The following is a 23,788-nucleotide window of genomic DNA, read 5'->3' on the forward strand; positions in this document are numbered from 1 at the left end:
CTTTTTATTAAACGTTTATCATGTGTCCTAGAAGTAATGAAGTAATATAAAAAGAAAAGCCATAACCGTATTTAGTTTACATGATCATGTGTCCGATCATATGCTTCAGCCGCTACAAACCGCACTATTGTCTGGCGTTAGTGTCTTCTGCTCATGTTGACACACAGCCAAGCAAATACTGTGATGTCTGAAGCACAGCAGCGGTTTATTCATGGCCCACAGAAATCTAAAGGTCTCGTCTCTGCGCGGATTCTGCGGGTGTAATATAAATGTCCCGAGGCTTTGTGAATCAATGATTCCTCACCGTAGGTGCCGCCAGTCAAATTACTGAGGTGAAGGTTGCTAGGAGACCAAGGTACCCAGCTGGAACTGAGTGTGTGTGTGTGTGTGTGTGTGTGTGTGTGTGTGTGTGTGTGTGTGTGTGTGTGTGTGTGTGTGTGTGTGTGTGTGTGTGTGTGTGTGTGTGTGTCTGTGTGTGTGTGTGCGTGCTCAGGAACAATGGAGCAGGAACAGACAGGAGTCAGTATGACAGTCTCTCATGATCACTTTTTTAGCAATGTTAATGTTTCCAAACTCCCACCGTCCTCATCCTCTCTATACGTGCAAATGTGCAAAGACTTAATATCAGAGTTATTATCGTTAACTAAAACTATTAAAGACATTTCTGTTCATTGAAATTAAGCTAAATAAAATAAAATATAAATATTACTTGAAAAACTTCAGTTATCACTAAAATTATTAACTGCAAATAAATAAAAATAAAAATAAACTTAAATAGCAATATCATAAAAAACTAATAAAATGAGAGAAGAACATAATAAAAATACTAAAAAATAAAAATGTAAAATTGACAAAATTAAAAATTTTAAGATATAACTATATAATTATAAAACTAAAGCTAAAACAACACTGATAGGTTATTATTGTTAGATAAAACTGAAATACAAATACACCTAAATAGCATTATTATTATAATAATAAAAAAACCTAAAAACTAATAAAATGAGAGAAGCACATAAAAAAAATACACAAATCAAAGCTAATTTAAAATACTAATAAAAAACTTTAATAATAAAAACTAAAATAACATATTATTGTTAAAACTGAAGACTTAAAAATAAATGAAACCTAAATAGCAATATTTAAAAACTAAATAAAAAAAACACAAAGGCACATAATGAAATTACTTAAAAATGTAACTAAAAGTAAAACTAAATATATATATATAACTCAAGGCTCATTCAAAATATTAATACAAAAATAAAATAAAACTATGTATTTTATAATATATATATATATATACATATATAAACCTTTAAGGCATGGGATAATTTCATGTATTTAGGGTTATTTCATTCATTAAATTTAATTCATTTTGAATTTTAATGAACTTTTATGAATTAAACAGCTCATAAACACTTAATAAGTAGAAAAGAAAAGACAAACTATCTAGTAATAATTTAAGACGTTTCTCCACAGAAGCTTTAAACGCGACTCAAGAACCCTAGAGTTCTACATAGACCCGCTAGTGAAGATAGAGTTCTACATAGACCCGCTAGTGAAGATAGAGTTCTACATAGACCCGCTAGTGAAGATAGAGTTCTACATAGACCCGCTAGTGAAGATAGAGTTCTACATAGACCCGCTAGTGAAGATAGAGTTCTACATAGACCCGCTAGTGAAGATAGAGTTCTACATAGACCCGCTGAGTGAAGATAGAGTTCTACATAGACCCGCTAGTGAAGATAGAGTTCTACATAGACCCGCTAGTGAAGATAGAGTTCTATATAGACCCACTAGTGAAGATAGAGTTCTACATAGACCCGCTAGTGAAGATAGAGTTCTACATAGACCCGCTAGTGAAGATAGAGTTCTACATAGACCCGCTAGTGAAGATAGAGTTCTACATAGACCCGCTAGTGAAGATAGAGTTCTACATAGACCTGCTAGTGAAGATAGAGTTCTACATAGACCCGCTAGTGAAGATAGAGTTCTACATAGACCCGCTAGTGAAGATAGAGTTCTACATAGACCCGCTGAGTGAAGATAGAGTTCTACATAGACCCGCTAGTGAAGATAGAGTTCTACATAGACCCGCTAGTGAAGATAGAGTTCTACATAGACCCGCTAGTGAAGATAGAGTTCTACATAGACCCGCTAGTGAAGATAGAGTTCTACATAGACCCGCTAGTGAAGATAGAGTTCTACATAGACCCGCTAGTGAAGATAGAGTTCTACATAGACCCACTAGTGAAGATAGAGTTCTACATAGACCCGCTAGTGAAGATAGAGTTCTACATAGACCCGCTAGTGAAGATAGAATTCTACATAGACCCGCTGAGTGAAGATAGAGTTCTACATAGACCCACTAGTGAAGATAGAGTTCTACATAGACCCGCTAGTGAAGATAGAATTCTACATAGACCCGCTGAGTGAAGATAGAGTTCTACATAGACCCGCTAGTGAAGATAGAGTTCTACATAGACCCGCTAGTGAAGATAGAGTTCTACATAGACCCGCTAGTGAAGATAGAGTTCTACATAGACCCGCTAGTGAAGATAGAATTCTACATAGACCCGCTAGTGAAGATAGAGTTCTACATAGACCCGCTAGTGAAGATAGAGTTCTATATAGACCCGCTAGTGAAGATAGAGTTCTACATAGACCCGCTAGTGAAGATAGAGTTCTACATAGACCCGCTAGTGAAGATAGAGTTCTACATAGACCCGCTAGTGAAGATAGAGTTCTATATAGAGATACATTTCTATTCAGAGCACAGCGTCAGCAGAGAAAGCCTCACAACACAATCAATACGACTCAATCTCAGCGAGAGCCGGCGTCGGGTTATCTTTGTTTCCTTCAGGCATTTACAGCCTTCAGTGCTGGTGTGTGAAAAGCTCTCAATACAGCGTGGCCATCATCTGCCCCCCCGCCGTCACACACACACACACACACTGACCTCTGCACCTCAGGACTTCCTCAGGCAAACACATCTGACCCATCCATCTCCGGCCCGACAGCCCGATGGGAACGGCATTTACCCCCCGGGCCAAGGGTGACCGGCTAAATAAAGAGGAGCGGGGCTACAATGGTGCACATTTCTCTCCGCAGTTACTGGACAACTGCTGTGTAAATGTGTCCCAGTCCATCTTCCCAAGAGCACAACCACTGGAAGATCATCTGCAGTACTGAACCCGTCCCTGGCAGACGTTAGAGGACGTTTAGACGACACTGGCGCATTGGACTCTACGTACATCTCTACTCCAAAAGCAAACCAATAGATACATATCGATGTGTTTTCCAACACTAGAGGGAGTAAAACACCAACAACTTTTATTCCTTTCCATGCAAACTGGGGAAATTATCGATTAATAAATAATCATTTTCACGCTGTTCCTTGTACAATATTATATTATGACCTCAAAACACTTTTACAACAGTAGTGTGTAACAAGGTTAGTAGTTCAGGGAAGAAGGAGGTGGGAAACGTTCAAACACACTTTACTGGGGTCCTATTACGCCCTCTTACGAAGTCTTGATTTAGTTTTTTGGGTGTAGAAGAATATTTCAGGATTTATTGTTCAAAAAAACACATTATTTTGCACATATTTGACATTGTCACAGCTCCTCTCTCCCCGGTCTGGTTTAAAGCATAGTTTTCGAGGAAGCCCCTCCTTCTGGAGTACGAAATGTGCTGTGATTGGTTAGCTGGCCCAGTGTGTTGTGATTGACAGCGCTAAGCGCGTGTTCGGGAGATGTCACGCCCCTTCATAACCGCCAGTTCTACTCAGATGTGAAAATTAATGGCGTCAATTTCAAACCACTTTGAGCCCGATTCAGACCCTGACAATGTTACCGAACGAGAGTATTGTGCTCTCGTTTCACAGGACGTTCATTTTTTATTCTTATAGATACAATGTTATCAACCATTTATTAGTATTTGTTGGATAACTATGCAATACAAACAGTAATCGATCACAAAATCGTGGATCATTTTCCTAAGGGGCGGTGAACAGTCTTACAAAAGCTCCAGTCAACACTACATCAACACTGTAATGTTCAATCTTCAGGAACAGTGTTAAAAATGTATTTAAGTTCGTCAGCGACAACAGCGACAATACTCTTCCTCTAAAGAAAATGTTAGGTTTCGTGATGTCACCAACCCGGGAGGTAGCTCGTTGTATTCCCTACCAGTCGTTTGTTTTAGTCCTTAAAAACCCCAAACACAATCACAGACATATCCGATGAGCGCATGAGCACAACAGCCAATCAGAGGCGTTTCCGGTTCCGCTCAACAGCGCATCAAAGCGTCACGTTATTAAAATTTAAGTACCGACTCGGTACCGAGGTCGGTACTTTTTGACAACTCTGTTCATTGGCAATCGCGCTCCGTTCTCAAGGCTCTCGGCCCCGCCCTGCTCGCCACATAGTGCATGATTTGTAAACGTGAAGTTTGCATCACATGATCAGCTCCATTTACTTGTCTTTTTTAAACGTGCTCAGTGGCATCACTCTTGTGTACGAGTCCCGTGAAGCACAAGCTCAAAGAAGTTTTAAAATGCCATGGTTGCCTCAGTAAATGTGTTTTTATGTCACATTTACTATAGTTAGTGCTAACAGTTCACTACGGTTAAGTGTTTTCAAACACAGTGCAGCTTTAACCTTTTAGCGCCACTCACCGGATATTTAATGTCTGAACTGCTGCATTACGTACAACAACCGATGTAATAAAACATTGCCAGATTCATGTTCCTCTGTTTCGGGTGAAATGGACATTGCACTTTGAAAGCGTCACAAAACGTGCGATACACAATGTAACAGGGACGTTTTTCCAGTGAGCTAGGGTTGCATTTAGCAGTGGTGAATCTGCTTTTCAGATGTACGAACACTTAGAATAGTCTGCCATGTTTTTAGCTGGTGTGCTGGACAAGGTTTAAATAAGGTAACCGCGCTTCACACGCATGAGAACGGTGTTGAGAAGGGTTAAGGATGAGTCAGGGAGCCGCTCAGGAATGCCTTTGTGTCGCTTGGCTAATATTTGCTCATGGATTTGCCTTTTTCCTCTTTAGCTTTCAATGTTTGCAAAGGCGAATGAAAGGGCGAGAAGGCAACGGGCTACCGAGCAGCATGGGATGGGGAAGACTGAATAACTGGAGGGTAGACGTGGAGACATTTTAGAGAATGTGTTTGTCCGTCTCTCGTTAATCCACACATTCTTGCACTCGCATGATCATATAAAAGCACACAGGTTAATGCACCATCACACACTTCACCGACTCTGTGCTTCCCGTATGTTTCGAACTGCGGATGGTCTTTCTGAATATGAATTAGGCTGTGGGGAAAGTGGTCCAATCCAGAGAGAGCCTGATGGTGTCTGAAGTGGAGCTCAGATAATAATAGGTGCCATTAGTGGAAAAGCAGAAATAACAGCATTCAAGCACTGAAAACGGCCGTGCAATTACATCAAAAGTCAATGATAATGCAATCTGCTCATATGAGCTCTGCTTCCAGGGCAAATCTGAGTGTCTGGATATCGTCAGTCACATGGTCTACACCATCAAGGCTTTACCCGTCTCCGCTTGGACTGTAATGTAGCCGTGCACTGTGGATCAGCCCGACCGTGACAGCAACATTCACCATTCTCTTTGGTCATCTGGCTGTTGTGTCTCGCTGGGATTCCTCAGCCTTAATGCTCCAAACAGAGTCTCTAAATATTTGAAGACTTTCCTTTCTGTGTAATTAATATCACTCGAGCGTGTTGGCGGTTTGATCAAGGTTAAGTCTGTAAGACTTTCAGAGAAGTGGAACATAAGGACTAGCAAACTCATGTCCTTGTCCTCTCTCTAACACTTCAGAAGTAGGGCAGAATCACTCGTGTGTTTGCAGAGGGGAAACTGCAGCAGACTGGCCATTACCGAACCACTGCTGGACGTGCACCGCTGCACAGAGACCGCTTTAATAGTGGTGATGTTGTACATGAGATGCAAGTAAGTTCTCTATTCGGTTGCCTGTTAATTCTTATCGCAGAATTAGCTTTTGTGAGTCGAACACATAAAAAGAAAACATATGAAACATAAACCGTGGGGAGGGGGGGAATAAGTATGAAGGCTTGTTTCTGCCACGGAATTGGGGGGGGGGGTCCATTAAAAACGTAATTGCAACCTCCTCTGACAGATGTACCCACAATTCTAGGTTCATATCTCGCAATTGTGACTTTTTCTCACATTTCTGACTTTTCTCTCGCAATTCCGAGTTTGTCGCAATTTCGAGTTTATGTCGCAATTCCGAGTTTATGTCGCAATTCCGAGTTTATGTCGCAATTCCGAGTTTATGTCGCAATTCCGAGTTTATGTTGCAATTCCGACTTTTTTGACTCATTAAAAAGGTAATTGTGACTTTATTTACCTACAATTCCAGGTTAATATATTGCAATTCTGACTTTCTCACATTTCTTACTTTTCTCTTGCAATTTCCGAGTTTATGTCGCAATTCCGACTTTTTTTCCTGCAGTTCCGAGTTTGTCGCAATTCTGACTTTTTCTCACATTTCTGACTTTTCTCTCGCAATTCCGAGTTTATATCGCAATTCCGAGTTTGTCACAATTCAGACTTTTTTGACTCATTAAAAAGGTAATTGCGACTTCATCTCAGTTTTACCCACAATTCCAGGTTCATATCTCGCAATTCTGACTTTCTCACATTTCTGAGTTTTCTCTCGCAATTCCGAGTTTATGTCACAATTCCAACTTTTCTCTCTTGCAGTTCCGAGTTTGTCACAATTCAGACTTTTTTCTTGCAATTCCGAGTTTGTCACAATTCTTACTTTTTTCTTACAATTCTTATTGTTGCAATTCTGACTTTTTCCTTGCAATTCTGAGTTTGTCGCTTTTTACTTTTTTCTCGCAATTCTGACTTTCTTCTTTTAATTGTGAGTTTATCACAATTCTGACTTTTTTTCTCGCAATAGGGAGTTTATTCCTCGCAATTCAGACTTTTTTCTCACAATTTTGAATTTAAATCTCGCAATTCTTACTTTTTTCTTACAATTATGAAGTTTAATCTCACAATTCTGACTTTTTTTATAACAGCTGTGAGTTTATATCTCGCAATTCAGACTTTTTTCCTCACCATTTTCTTGCAATTACAACTTTATAACTCGCAATTTTTAGATTTCTCTCAGACTTATAAACACTGACTTATATCTTATAAACGTATTATATCTCAGAGATATAAAGTCGCAATTACCATTTGACTGTTTATTCCGTGGCAGAAACAAGCTTCCATAAATAAGAGATCAATAATATTGTTGAGAAATGACCTCTGGTTCTGTCACTTCTCCAGCATGCACGGATGCAGGCCTAGATTAGCCAGTCTCAAAGCAAACCTACAGAGAGCTGCTCTCGTTTCCAAACACAGTTTATTTATTAACAGAAGCTTCATCCGCCTCTCAAGAGTGGATGAGCAACAGAAACTCCAGAAATCACATTGCCACCGTGACTCCACTTCTGTGCCGGTCACTTATCTCTGCAGAATCAGTGATGTGTTGGGAAGAACACTTAAAGGGATATTTCACTCATGAATATACTCTGTCATCACTTACTCACACTCATGCCCTTCCAAACCCACAAGACTTTCGTTTTCAGATCACAAATAAAGATATTTTTATTATTCTCTCATCATTTTTGTCCGCCCATTGAAAGTACATTTTTCAGTAAGGAATTTTCTAATCTGCTTTTGAATTAGCCAGGTTAGTGTCATCAAATTCAAAGATATCCATTTTTATTTTATTTTTTCCCATGTTAGTGTAGTAATATATCTCAGAAAGCTCCTAAACAGCACATGAAGAGTATAAATTGCCTTTTTGTGACTAAATATGTGGCTCTTTACCAAAATAAACTGCAATCAATACACAAAATCATATCACTTTATTTCTTAAACCATGACTGTATATAAACTGCAACCTATTTTTGGATAAATATTAATATTTGTTTTTGCCTAAACATTAAGAACGCTGTGAAATGTTGATGAAGTTATGTGTGAGAAGATCAGTTCATACGACAGAAATCTCCCACCTTTCCTGGAGAACTGTTCATATTTTGTAATATTTAGCAGATCGTAGTCGATCTCAAATTTATTGTTCAGCAGTCCATGCAATATAGTTGCTTTACATTCAAGCCATTTGTTCTAACAAGCTGTGAATCTGTAATGACTTTAACAGCTTAACAACCCATTTGACCGTAACACTTTAAGGTCAAGTGAGTTAAACCTAACAGTTTAAACATTTGGCTTAGGGTTAGGCTAAATGAAACTGACGCAAAAATGGCTGCAGGAATAAACATAATCCTTAAATTCATACAAGCATATTTGATCTCCACTGATGTTTATTGACAAACAGACATGTAAACTATTTGGGCAAACAAGTGTCATGTATGGTATCCCTCAAGGTTCTGTCCTAGGACCGCCATTGTTTTTACTCTGAGAAATATGAAGATATACACAAATTACACAAAATTAAACACATGTGGCAGACCAGACTTCAGGATAATAACAGAACATGAATGTCTATATGTCATAAAGCTTGTAAGCATTCACTTTGACCTGGTTTGTGCACATAAGTAACATCTGTAGAACAGCTTCATTTCACACAGGGAGCAACTCAAAGTTGACGGGCACATTTTCTGAACATAATAGAGTGGAGAATTTAAAACCCCTCAAATGTAATACTTTGATGGCAGGATGTTCCTCGGCATCAAGCGTTTCTGTAACAAATCCAGTCGACGAAGCAGGCGTTCACAGACCCACATATTCTACACAGATGTCACCGAAGTATGGGCGCTGCAAGCTCAGAACTGCGGGAAATAAACTCAGAACTGCAAGAAATAAACTTGCAATTCTGACTTTTCTAGCAATTGCGAGTTTATATCTCACAGTTCTGAGTTTATATCCCACAGTTCTGACTTTATATCCCACAGTTCTGAGTTTATATCTCACAATTCTGACTTTATATTTCGCAATTCGAACTTCATATTTAACAATTGCGTGTTGTTTAGTCATAATTGTGAGATATAAACATTAAATTCGGAGAAAAAAAAGTATGAATTTAACGTTTATTTCTCGCAATTGCGAGTTTATATCTCACAATTCTTACTTTATAACACGCAATTACGATTTTATATCACGCAATTCTGACTTTATATCTCGCAATTGCGACTTTATATCACGCAATTCTGAGTTTATATCTCGCAATTCTGAGTTTATATCTCGCAATTGCGACTTTATATCACGCAATTCTGAGTTTATATCACGCAATTCTGACTTTATATCTCGCAATTGCGACTTTATATCACGCAATTCTGAGTTTATATCACGCAATTCTGAGTTTATATCTCACAATTCTGACTTTATATTACAATTACGACTTTATATCACGCAATTCTGACTTTATATCTCGCAATTCTGACTTTATATCACGCAATTCTGAGTTTATATCTCACAATTCTGACTTTATATCACGCAATTCTGAGTTTATATCTCACAATTCTGACTTTATATCACGCAATTGCGACTTTATATCACGCAATTGCGACTTTATATCACGCAATTCTGAGTTTATATCACGCAATTCTGAGTTTATTTCTCGCAATTCTGACTTTATATCACACAATTGCGACTTTATATCACGCAATTCTGAGTTTATATCTCACAATTCTGACTTTATATCACACAATTGCGACTTTATATCACGCAATTCTGAGTTTATATCTCACAATTCTGACTTTATATCACGCAATTGCGACTTTATATCACGCAATTCTGAGTTTATATCTCACAATTCTGACTTTATATCACGCAATTGCGACTTTATATCACGCAATTCTGAGTTTATATCTCACAATTCTGACTTTATATCACACAATTGCGACTTTATATCACGCAATTCTGAGTTTATATCTCACAATTCTGACTTTATATCACGCAATTGCGACTTTATATCACGCAATTGCGACTTTATATCACGCAATTCTGAGTTTATATCACGCAATTCTGAGTTTATATCTCGCAATTCTGACTTTATATCACACAATTGCGACTTTATATCACGCAATTCTGAGTTTATATCTCACAATTCTGACTTTATATCACACAATTGCGACTTTATATCACGCAATTCTGAGTTTATATCTCACAATTCTGACTTTATATCACGCAATTGTGACTTTATATCACACAATTGCGACTTTATATCACACAATTCTGACTTTATATCACAAATTATTTGTCACGAGAGACAAAAGACGCAATTAAAGAACTAAGATTTTGACATCATGATTGTTCTAAGCCACTTCCTGATCTCAAACAAGGCACAACTTTTCCTGATTCCTCCGTGTGTTCCTTCTTTTGTCCCTTTTTAAGGCATTTTATTAGTAAGCTCTTCAATGATGTTTTACAGGTTTTTTTTTTAAATTAATTAATTATGAAGCCTGTTAAACAATGTTTCCCCAACAAACCTCTTGTATGCATATCTGAAAGTTTCTTTGTTTGGCTTAGGATTGTATTAGGGTTAGTGTTGGGTTTAGGATTTTGGATTTTGAGAAGGTACAGTATCTCTAAATGTTAAAAACTATATTTTCTAGCACAATGATTACTTTCTTTGAAAACAAACTATACTTTGCCCGATGCAACACATGTTCAGATCAATGAGGCCTACAATAAAAAAAATAAAACTGAAAGAAATCAAGTTGAGAAAAAGATTTAATCTTGATAATATAGCATAATAAGATATTTATAAGCTATTTTTTGTAGGCCGGTAATTTTTGGCCGGGATCATTGAAAAAGTAAAAGAATTATCCAACATTTTGGGGATTTTATGAGAGCAAAGTCAGAAAGTTTTAGTCCAATGCCACAAAATTAACTAACATTTTTAGGGGAAAAGAAAAATTCTCCCACAACATCAGGGATAAATATGCAAACCTTCTAACCATTGAAACATTAAAATATGTTCTCAAAACTTGCAAGAATCGCAAATAAAGGCAGTGATCTCTATGTTTGTTTGTGGGTGTGTCATGGAGTAACAAAGGATTGATTTCCCAAACAAAATGTTACACAAAAATAGCACTTAAATCCAATGGGACGTTTCCCAAAAGCACTGTAATTAAAGTTGCATGCAATAGTGTCAGTAAAGCAAGACCGTAAGTCCATTATGTGCATCAACAAACACTGTTTCTCAGAGACAAATGGACACTTCTTAAAGCACACTGATGCATTTTGATCAATAAAAGGCCTTTGTACATTGTCTCATTATTTCAGAGAATAAAAATGTGTTGGTAAAAAACACCCAATTAAACCAATAGCAGCTCCGCAGTGCCAGATGACAGCTCTACTAATCTAACGGGGTTAGTAGTAATAGTTGGCATGCGCTTACTTATAGTCAGTAGAAAGTCTGCTGGTGGACCATCAAAATAAAGAGTTAGCAGATATTTAGATAGTAATGCTATAATGACTGCTAGTTGACATGTAGTTGCAAAAAGATACTTATGGTTAGCAGAATGACAAAAGTCCCTAAATATCCATTAATTTGGCTCAGAGAATGTCAGATTTTTTGTTTTATCAGCTAAAGTAGTCCAGAGTAAACAAATACATAAATATTGTCCATGATTTAATATAAAGTCACATGTATGTGTCAAATAGTTTCCTTCTGTGCTCTTTAGGGTCCAGCTGAGTTATGCTTGACCTGTTAACATGCCTTTTCTGGGTCAGCTTCTGTATCTCCATATACAGACAAAAGCAGACGCTGAGATCCGAAACGGGGATTTATATGGCAGTCACAGGGACACTCGTAAAGGTCATCAGGACTAACATTGCACAGAGTTTTACAGTGACGTTTCTCAAACCAGATCCTTCATGACTCGCACTGTTTCTGGAAGCTGTGAGGCCTCAAGATGTTGAACTGAGGCCAAGACGTGACTATAAAGGCTCTGTTACTGTTCAGCCTTGAGTGTTTGAGCTGGAAACCTAATGGATGCACACAACAGAATTACAATGATGGCCATCATCATTGCAGCTGACGCTGTATATTCTCAATATTATTGAGTAAATTATATAAATATAGTATAAGAGGTATAGCTCATCAGTGGGCCAAAAGTTATTTAAAAGACATAGAGCAGTTTGTTGAAATCAATAGCAAAAAATCAAGAAATTGTCCAATAAATTGTGGTGTACCCCAGGGATCGGTACTAGGTCCAGTACTTTTTCTTCTTTATGTGAATGATATAGCAAATGTTTCTAAGTTACTAAAATGTATTTTGTTTGCGGATGATACTACTTTATTTTATGCTGGCAAAAATATAAATGAGGTATTACAAGTTGTAGAGTTTGAGTTTGGGAAAATTATGAGATGGTTTAACGCAAATAGACTGTCTTTAAATATCAGTAAGACAAAATGTATGATTTTTAGTTGTATAAATAAGGATTTTTTAAATGCAGCATTGTCAGTACAAGGAGTACAGATTGAAAGGACTCATGAGTTTAAGTTTTTAGGTGTTGTGATTGATGAGCAGTTTACATGGAAATTCCATAATGACCATGTTAAATCTAGGGTATCCCAAATTATAGCCGTGTTACATAAGGTAAAAGAATCTGTTAATAAATGTGCCTTAATTTTGTTATATAATTCATTGATTGTTCCACATCTGACCTATTGCATTGAAGCATGAGGAAGTGCAAACAAGACTTATATAGAACCTGTTTTTAAATTACAAAAACGTGCCATTCGCGTTGTAAAAGGAAGTGAATATAGGGCCCACACAAATCCAATATTTAGACAGTTAAAAACTTTCAAATTCAATGACTTATTAGAATATAGCCTTCTAAAAATAATGTATAAAGCTCATCTGAAAACATTACCTGATAAATTGCAAAAAAATTCATCAAGATAATTAGTCAATTCAATTTAAGAGGAACTGAAGTCTTTCAGAAACCCGAGTTTAGAACAAAATTAAAGGAAAGATGTGTCTCAATACAAGGTGTCAATCTGTGGAACAATCTAACAATAAACTTCGTATTACGTGACATCACGAACGCGCGTCACAGAACAGAGCAAGGTGAGCATTTGTGCTTATAAAACTTAAACTTTTTAATTTATTTTTGAAATGACGATGGTTTCGCTAGATAAGACCCGTATTCATCGTCTGGTGTCGTTTAAAGCGGCGCTGACACTGTCATCTGGACCTTGAACCGTTTGGGTTATAGGACGTCCATTATATGGAGAAATGTGTTCATCAAAAACCTTCATTTCTTTTCCACAGAAGAAAGAAAGACATGGACATCTTGATGACATCGGGGTGAGTAAATTATCAGCAAAAGTTTTTTTAAAAGTGAACTAATCCTTTAACTAATGAAAGAGTTTAAAGAGAGCACAATCGCACTTCTTCAGTGACCCTGATGACGAGTGATGGTCTAACGGTCTTCCACAAGCCTGGCGCTCGCTGCTGGTCTTCATAATGAGGGCGGTGAAGGACGCGAGAGGGGGAAGAATGGCTCCTAAATGGCGGAGGAGTTTCAGGACATGCCAGGCCTCATTGTGCCATTCTTTATCACGCCTGACCCAAAACCAAACATGCAGGTCCCGATCTCCTGGGTGACATTGCGAGGCCTATCACTTGGAGACCGAGAACAATGGCAGCCTGGGAAAGCCCTCGGCGCGGGGAACGGCCAGGGTCTGTCTCTCACACTAGAGTGGCGTTGACTTCGAAACACAAGCTCTTACTCATCTGACCCTGGGTTCCCCTCTAAACGTCTCCATGTCTCTGTAGTCTGCGGCTCAACAATTACTTCACAACCTTTTCTTAAAGAATAGTACTTGTGATTTATGCTATTATCTGTGCAACTTTCATTTCAAATCCTTATTTCTTTTTAAAAGCATGAGGCATATAAACTGGAAGTTGATGGCATGAAATATACAGAAGTCAACATTTGAAGTCCTAAAACAAGAACGGGTATTGTTTCATAATCATGTATAACTTTGATGAAAGTTTTTGATCCACTTCAAATGACTTTCCAGCTAACAAGGAACATTCTCAGAACTTTCTGTGAAGATTCTCTCTAAGTTATGAAGAAGAGTTTTTCAGGTCCATTACATAATTGTTTGTTCTGGGCTTTAATAATATTATCAAAATGTTAGCACAAAAACATTATTTACACATCGTTCATGGAACTTTTTTCCTGAAATGTTGAAAGGATAATTCCGGTATTTAACACTTTGAGTGTATTTTGTAGTTTGTTTTGGATGAACAAGAGTGGTGGACAAAGACATTTTGACAATGGTTCCTGTCTCGACTTTTTGACTATTTTAGAATTGCCCGTGACCGCTTTATAATGGGAGTCTATGGCCGTGCACAAACATGTCCCTAAAACACCCCGTAACGTTCGTTTTTTAGAACTGTGCAACTCACCGAGTGGTTAGTGGTGTTCGTTGATGATTAAAAACAAATATATCGGCGCAATGTATGATTTCAATCCGTTTATTTTTCTATAGTGGAACTATTTTTTCAGATACCTCACAACCGCATATAAACTTCCGCTCGATATTTGAGTCTGAAGCGTTGGCACACTCTGAACGAAAAGACCATTAAAGACTACAACCAAATGTAAACAACCCCGTTTCCTATTCCGGTAGCGCAGTAATATCAACGAGGGTTTTACAATGGGGAAATCAATGGGGTTTTACAAAATGCCAAATAGACGAGACGAGAGTCGGCGGCCAAACAAGAGCTGTCAAGTCGGACCATTCTTACCTCTCGAAGTCAATCTACATAAGCAATTCATTTCGAACAAAAAGCTGAGAAAAATCACGCTTCGTCCGGATGGGATCCGATGATGATCTCGTCAATTGTGGGGAAAGAGTTAATAGAGTTAATGAAGTCAATAATTGTATCCCTTAAAACTCATCTTTGATCACCAAAATTACATATTTAAATATTTTTCCTTGGAAAAAAAGTCTTTATGCCTTAAAATATCTTGAATGTAACTTGACACCCTTGCCTCATTTAGTATGCGCGGTTCTATGAATATGCAAATGAGCCCCGCCTCCACTCACTCACTCAGAGATCCACTGGTGGACGATCACACGTTGATCTGATTGGTTACAAGGTAGTGTGTGACGTCAGAAACACCAGCGATTTCAAACCGTGTTTTTGAGACTGTCTTTGGTTCACTGCAGTTTTAAGCAGAAAATACTCAGCAATGCTGTCCACTTATGAACTTACACATGATTAAAGCGAATTAAAAACACCATATAGACACATAAACTACATTAGAAGCTGGATTTACACCACAGCAAACCCTTCTATAGCATTCCCACTGGATAAACCACACACACGCTTTTTGCAATCAGTGCAGATCTACATACTAATGTGTAAAACAGAGACGTGTCTTGTGCCGCTCGGAGGGAATGATTTTTATATTTGGAATCTTGTCATAATTTCTGCCATAAAGTCTCAGCCAGGAAGGCAGACTCAATCTTTCTCCAGTATCTTTTACCTTTAGAGGTTTCTGAAAGCGAGTCGCCCGTGGAAACTTTCCTCTGGATTCATTCCAGCTCTACATGAAGAGTTTCTGAGAATACACACAATCACCTCTGAACACACTCCTCATCTCCGAGCGCTTCTGGATCTTACATCTCAACATGTGTGTGTGAGTCTGGAGCCGCACGGGTATATCTGTGGCAATAGCAACTATACACTGTATGGGTCAAAATCCCAATTTTTCTTTTATGCCAAAAATCATGAGGATATTAAGATCATGTTCCATGAAGATATTTAGTAAATGTCCTACCGTAAATATATAAAACATGTATTTTTGTGAGTGAATGCAGCACAATCGTGAACATAAATGCACAACTTTAAAGGAGATTTTCTCAATGTTTCGATTTTTTTGCTCCTCAGATTCCAGATTTACAATAGTTGTGTCTCGACCAAATATTGTCCTATCCTAACAAACCACACATCAATGGAGAGATTATTTATTCAGCTTTCAGATGATGTATAAATCCTAATTTCAAACAAATTGTCCCCTATGACTGGTTAGTGGGCCAGGGTCACATGTTCGGGAGAATAGCGTGCGTTCTTCCGTCTCGGCTGTACATTAAAAGCGGTGCATTGAGTCGAAGCCACTGGGCCAAGAACAAGGGCACGGTTATTCCAGCCGCGGGGACGATGTGTGTGTCTCTGCAGGGTTTACCTGGAGTCGCTGCCAGACACACACACACACACACACACACACACACACACACACACACACTGACGCCATCAGAACATGCTAACACCATTCTGCACCCGTCCACAAACATGTCACGGGGTCTTCTCTGGGATCTTCAGGTCTGCTCGGAGGGAAACTTGCATAACACTGTGGTGTAAATCCAGCTGTTAATGTAGTTTATGTGTGTATGTGGTGTTTTTAATCTGCTTTAACACACACCATGTGTAAGTTCATAAGTCGACAGCATTGCTGAGTATTTTCTGCTTAAAACTGCAGTGAACCAAAGACAGTCTCAAAAACACGGTTTGAAATCGCTGGTGTTTCTGACGTCACACACTACCTTGACCAATCAGATCAATGTGTGATCGTCCACCAGTGGATCTCTGAGTGAGTGAGTGAGTGGAGGCGGGGTCATTTGCATATTCATAGAACCACGCATACTAAATGAGGCAAGGGTGTCGAGTTACATTTAAGACATTTTAAGCCATGAATGTTCAGTTTTTTTTTTTTTTTAAATATGTAATTTTGGTGATCAAAGATGAGTTAGATGAGTTTAAAGGGATAAAATGATTGACAGGGGGATTTTAAACAAAAAAGAGACTTATTTGACTGAAACAACAGAAAAGCAAAGTACACTAGAGTATTATTTGGTCGTAAACACAGATAAAACAGTGCAAGAGATCCGCATCTGAGACAGAGCAACTCTTCCTCACCAGATATGAGGAGATCAGGAGGACATTACGCAATCAAAACTATTCATTTAGAAACAATAGTGTGCATTAATGCCTGCCTACTTTTTCACCGTCGCTCCATACATTTTTCTCATAGGGATTTTTAAAAAAGTGTTAATTATAAGCCATGAATCAATCCAACAGCTACGAGGAGAATCACAACATTACACATTTAGAAAATGTAAAAATCAGACAAAAATGCAAAAGTACAAGACTGTGAACTTATGGACGTCAGTGAGGAAACGTATTTGTGTTCTGTTCTAGATTCACAAATGCTTTATCAATACACTAACAACTGCCATGAGTTCTTCTCTATATCAGAGTCAGTGTTTCTGAACGCCTGAAACGCCTCCACTGTAGTCTCGAGTTTCTTCCGGGAACGAACACGCCACAATACTCCTCATTATAATTAATGCGCATAATAAAGGGGCGGGGCCTGGTTGAGTTAGTTAGTAGTGTGTTAAACTGGCGGTTATGGAAAGGGGCGGGACATTTCCCAAACACACTCGAAGCGCTCGACCAATCACAACACACCGCTCCAGCCGACCAATCAGAGCACAGTGTGCTTTTCAGGAGGAGGGGCTTCATAGAGACAGGAAGTAAACAGAGCGTTACTGACAGACTGGGAAGAGAGGAGCCGCAACAATGGAGAATATGAGGAAAATAATCAACATTCAAGCAGAAAACATGTTCTAGTCGAGCCTGAACTACAGCAAGACTGGATATAAAAGATCCGCTTTTAACACGTTTACAAGACAGAAAAAACATCACTGTTGCCATAAATGTTTTTGAAAGGGAAATATCTTGAGCATATTAATGCAAGTGGATCTATGTAATGAATAATTTAAATAGATTCACAAAAACCTCTGTTAAAAAGTTTTTAATTCAAACTCCAAAATATAATATTACTCTCAGTTCAAAATGATCCAGTTCTCGGGCTTGTGAAGCGGAGCTGAATGAAGACGTCTACATGCCAACAGCCCGTGTCCTCCAGATAATGAGTCCTGCACGCCACATCAATCCTCAGTGTGGAGGTGTTCGACAGCACAGGTTATGAGGAAGAGCTGCTCGACGCCGGCACGTCACGCGGCTGACGGATCCTCCATGTGAATATTTCACACAGCTTCTCCTGCGAGATGAATAATGGATGACAGCGAAATATAGAATCGCTTGTACATACATGGAGAATTCTGTCTGTGTTTGTCCTCTTTTCATCTCTCTCTCTCTCTCTCTCTCTCTCTCTCTCTCTCTCTCTCTCTCTCTCTCTCTCTCTCTCTCTCTCTCTCTCTCTCTCTCTCTCTCTCTCTCTCCCTGTTGTTCAGTTCCACGTCCCACTCGCTCTGAATATTTCAGCATGTTTTTAAAAATGTCTCTTTGGCTTCCCTCAGAAGGGTTTGTGGAGTCTCTGTGGCGTCAATCATTAAAAACACAGCAAACACATAAAGATCCACCTTGAGCGGCTGGAAACAGGAGCAAAGATGAGGATCAGAACCAAGATCTGCAGAAAATACATGCCAAATCTCTCTCATAAACTATAGAGCAAACCGGCACGCATCGGTGAACTCGGCGCTATTACAGCGACTGCATTCTCTGATGTAAAAGGGTCATACACTCAACATAAAAGTTGATGTAAATGTCTCGAGATCTGCTCATTTAGATGAATTGTTCCCTTTATTACATGGTTTTAAACATGCTTTATCTCATGCTTGGTTCTTGTTTGTTTATAGCACTGCTAAAAACACAGAGGTTGACCAAAGTGCTTTACATACAAATATAAAGAATGAAAGATGGACGTTTTCTGTAAGCGCACACGGAAAGCCAAACGCTTATCGCATAAATGAATGGCAGGAAGACAAAAACTGCTTCAAAAGTCTCACACAAACCTCCACATTTGCTATGAAACACAGCAAGAGTCCACTAACTGCTCATTATGAGGCGGGAATCAAATTCTGATACGAGGAATCTTGATATTTTGACATATTTGTTTTTTATTATGAAGACATAATTTAAGTCTCATGCACTGAACGGATCTTTGTCACACGTCTCGCCATTTGTCGTACAGATTATTGTAAAATATATTCAATAGTTTGGAGTCTGGGGTCAAAAGTGACAGTAAAGAAATGTATAATGTTACAAAAGATTCTAGAATTCTTGAACTTTCTATTCATCAAAGAATCCTGAAACAAACTCTATAAAGGTTTCCACGGAAACATAAAGCGGCACAACTGTGTTCAACACTGATAATAATATTCATAAATGTGTCTTGATCATCATATTATACTGATTTCTGAAGAATCATGTGACACTGAAGACTGGAGTAATGATGCTGAAAATTCAGATTTTGATTTATACTTTACTATATATTCACATAGAAAACAGTATATATGAATAATATTTCACTGTTTTTACTGTTTTTACTGTATTTATGATCAAATAAATGCAGCTTTGATGAGCTTTTATTAATTGTATCTTCTATTAATCCAACTCACTGCTATACTTGCTAGTACAATTAGAAAATCGTAATATAATTTCCAGAAAGTTGTTAGAAATTCGGAATAGTAAATCTTTGGTTATTTCTTTCAGTATTGTTCAATTGACTATGATTTTCCAATTTTTATAGTGTAGATATTTCTGGATAGATCAAACATATAACATTAAAAATCTTATTTTAGTGATCTAAAGCCTCAGCCCAGACAAATATTAGTTACGAAAAAATGAAAAACATAAAATCATTCCCCTTGATCTGCACATAAATGTGTATTCAGTGAATTGGAGCCATAAAGTTATTGCTCTCATGAAGCCTTTTGTGTCATCGTCATAAAGAATATTTTAAGCAGTTTGGCAATAATGATCATTAAACTCAGCAATAATTCAGAATAATCATTCATAACAACACAACAACACTGAGAAAGAAGAATCTTTTCCTTGCAAAACTTTGGGCCCAAAACAATAAAGACATTGAAATTATGACAGAAAAATCATTCATCCGTCCACCAAAGTCCCTCACTATACAATCCCAATGTCAGACACGAGATGAAAGAGGACAGGTTTGTGAATGTCAGGTGACACCGCAGGGGTTGATCAGCTGGATTCTCACAGTACAATAACTGGATAAAACATTTTATTTTCCAAACACATATGAGACCCTGGACCACAAAACCAGTCTCAACCAGTCAAAACCAGCATGGGTATATCTGTGGCAATAGCCAACTATACACTGTATGGGTCAAAATTATCCATTTTTCTTTTATGCCAAAAATCATGAGGATATTAAGATCATGTTCCATGAAGATATTTAGTAAATGTCCTACCGTAAATATATAAACATGTATTTCTGTGAGTGAATGCAGCACAATCGTGAACATAAATGCACAACTTTAAAGGAGATTTTCTCAATGTTTACATTTTTTTGCTCCTCAGATTCCAGATTTTCAATAGTTGTGTCTCGACCAAATATTGTCCTATCCTAACAAACCACACATCACTGGAGAGATTATTTATTCAGCTTTGAGATGGTGTATGATATCTCAATTTTAAAATAATTACCCATAAGACTGGTTTTGTGGTCCAGGGTCACAAATGTGAATGTGGACTCATTGTGTGATTTTCCTAGCCTGGAAATCCAGACCTAAATCTGAAAGATTAATGGTCTGGTGTCGACTAATGAAAATCGGCCAACTCGAGGGGTGGCACCAAGCGTGCATTTGAAAATCTCACTGCACGCAATTGGCTAACACTACGACCAATCACAACAATACACGGGGTGACGTATCGCCGTATCACTAAGCCCCGTCACCAGCGGAGGAGTAGTGGAAGTTCGGATAATTTTACTGACTCGGATCTTTGAATCTCGTTCAAAATTAACAAATCTTTTTTCGAGTAATTTCGTTCATTTCGGCAGAATATAATTAAAATGTCATGTTAAATAGCCCAACACATCTAGTACTGAGGAAAATGTTGATTACATTTGAAAAGTTGTGTCCAGCTTAAGTCTGTTCACCTCCTGATCCACGGCGATCTTTCTTCTGTAACTTCACATTTATCACGTCTACTCTGTTCCCGCCTCTCCTGTCTGTCCTCAGGTTCGAGCTTGAGTGGAGCTAACTGGTAGATTATACCTTTGCCGTATCCGGTCGGCAAAACAGCAAAAACTTCCAGCACCATCTTCTGTTCCTCTTTTAGAGAAAAGGGAAGTCTAAATCTTTCATTGTAGCGCCCAAAGCCGTTTCAAACAACTGGTGTTCATCCACAGCCATCTTGCAATGTTTACTAATGTCTTCGACGTCACAGCGCTGTCGTCATCTGTTTAGCTCGCCTCTGGCCCGCCTATATCAGATAACCCGCTGTGATTGGTGCAGCTCAGATAGAGGGGCATATTTAATGAGCATTATTACTCGACACCAGAGTGAACTCGCTGAACAAATTCAACTTGTGCTCTCGTGAGAACTCTGGAGTTCCAGGGTATGATTTTCCTAATGCATCAAAGGAATTCCATGAAAACCCAGCCAGAAAACACAGCAGAAAACACAGCAGAAAACAGCAGAGCGGGACTCACAGTCGGGACAGAGCCGCGTTCTTCTGGAACAGGAGCTCTGGAAGCTGGTGGAGCTGGTTTCTGTTCAGACGTCTGCGAGAAGACAAGGAACAAACACACGTTCACAGACTGTAGAATACATGTGATCAGCAAACTCATGATGATTCACTCGAACACTGAACCTCAACAGGAGAATAGGATGCTTTACACTAGACAAACAAAACCTCCTGAAATATCGTGAAGAAACCTGGAAACTATTTAAACCTGGGAATTTCTGCCTAATGCAAAACATTATACTAGTAAATCAGTGAAACATCACATCTAGAGCTGACGGAAGATTCTTGTGTTAGCCGGGAGGATTATGATGTTCATCAGGATCAGTGTTCATACGGTTCTTTAATCCAGAACCGTAACCCAAAATACCAACAATTCTGTATGTGTGATGACTGTGGCTCATACCAACTTACTGTATTCACTAGGGGTATATAATATATCGTGTCACTATATATCGCAATACAAAAATGCATCAATAATATGAATCGTGGATAATGACAATATGAATCGTGGATAATGACAATATGAATCGTGGATAATGACAATATGTATCGTGGATAGTTCACCCAAAATAAAAATGACCGTGTAAGAAAAAGTTTTCAGAGTTTTAGTGTCAGTACTACATTAAACTGCTATATAATGTTGAATATAATGTATAATAATGCAATGGGGGAATATTTGTGTATAGGTACTCTTCAACTGTGAGTGACGGAATCTAAAACAAATATCCAGAAAATCACATTGTATGATTTTTAAATAATTAATTTGCATTTTACTGCATGACATAAGTATTTGATCACATACCAACCAGTAAGAATCCGACTCTCACAGACCTGTTCGTTTTTCTTTAAGAAGCCCTCCTGTTCTCCACTCATTACCTGTATTAACTGCCCCTGTTTGAACTCGTTACCTGTATAAAAGACACCTGTCCACACACTCAGTCAAACAGACACCTGTCCACACACTCAATCAAACAGACACCTGTCCACACACTCAATCAAACAGACACCTGTCCACACACTCAATCAAACAGACACCTGTCCACACACTCGATCAAACAGACACCTGTCCACACACTCAATCAAACAGACACCTGTCCACACACTCAATCAAACAGACACCTGTCCACACACTCAATCAAACAGACACCTGTCCACACACTCAATCAAACAGACGCCTGTCCACACACTCGATCAAACAGACACCTGTCCACACACTCGATCAAACAGACACCTGTCCACACACTCAATCAAACAGACACCTGTCCACACACTCAATCAAACAGACAACTGTCCACACACTCAATCAAACAGACTCCTGTCCACACACTCGATCAAACAGACACCTGTCCACACACTCAATCAAACAGACACCTGTCCACACACTCAATCAAACAGACACCTGTCCACACACTCAATCAAACAGACACCTGTCCACACACTCGATCAAACAGACACCTGTCCACACACTCAATCAAACAGACACCTGTCCACACACTCAATCAAACAGACAACTGTCCACACACTCAATCAAACAGACTCCTGTCCACACACTCAATCAAACAGACACCTGTCCACACACTCAATCAAACAGACTCCTGTCCACACACTCGATCAAACAGACACCTGTCCACACACTCAATCAAACAGACACCTGTCCACACACTCAATCAAACAGACACCTGTCCACACACTCAATCAAACAGACACCTGTCCACACACTCGATCAAACAGACACCTGTCCACACACTCAATCAAACAGACACCTGTCCACACACTCAATCAAACAGACACCTGTCCACACACTCGATCAAACAGACACCTGTCCACACACTCAATCAAACAGACACCTGTCCACACACTCAATCAAACAGACACCTGTCCACACACTCAATCAAACAGACACCTGTCCACACACTCAATCAAACAGACACCTGTCCACACACTCAATCAAACAGACTCCTGTCCACACACTCGATCAAACAGACACCTGTCCACACACTCAATCAAACAGACACCTGTCCACACACTCAATCAAACAGACACCTGTCCACACACTCAATCAAACAGACACCTGTCCACACACTCAATCAAACAGACACCTGTCCACACACTCAATCAAACAGACACCTGTCCACACACTCAATCAAACAGACACCTGTCCACACACTCAATCAAACAGACTCCTGTCCACACACTCGATCAAACAGACACCTGT

At 38.7% G+C, this 23,788-nt stretch overlaps 1 protein-coding gene across 3 annotated transcripts in view; it reads right to left on the reverse strand.

The window, feature by feature from the left end:
• Window positions 1-23,788, reverse strand: part of slit1a (slit homolog 1a) — a 113,438-nt gene that overhangs the window by 66,275 nt on the left and 23,375 nt on the right. For all 3 annotated transcript variants that reach the window (XM_079634762.1, XM_079634761.1, XM_079634760.1), the window contains one exon: window positions 21,539-21,610. In XM_079634762.1, coding sequence (XP_079490888.1) covers window positions 21,539-21,610 — 72 coding nt within the window. The remainder of the gene's footprint in view (window positions 1-21,538; window positions 21,611-23,788) is intronic.

This window comes from Phoxinus phoxinus (assembly GCF_949152265.1).
Source record: "Phoxinus phoxinus genome assembly, chromosome: 14".
NCBI classification, from domain to species: domain Eukaryota; kingdom Metazoa; phylum Chordata; class Actinopteri; order Cypriniformes; family Leuciscidae; genus Phoxinus; species Phoxinus phoxinus.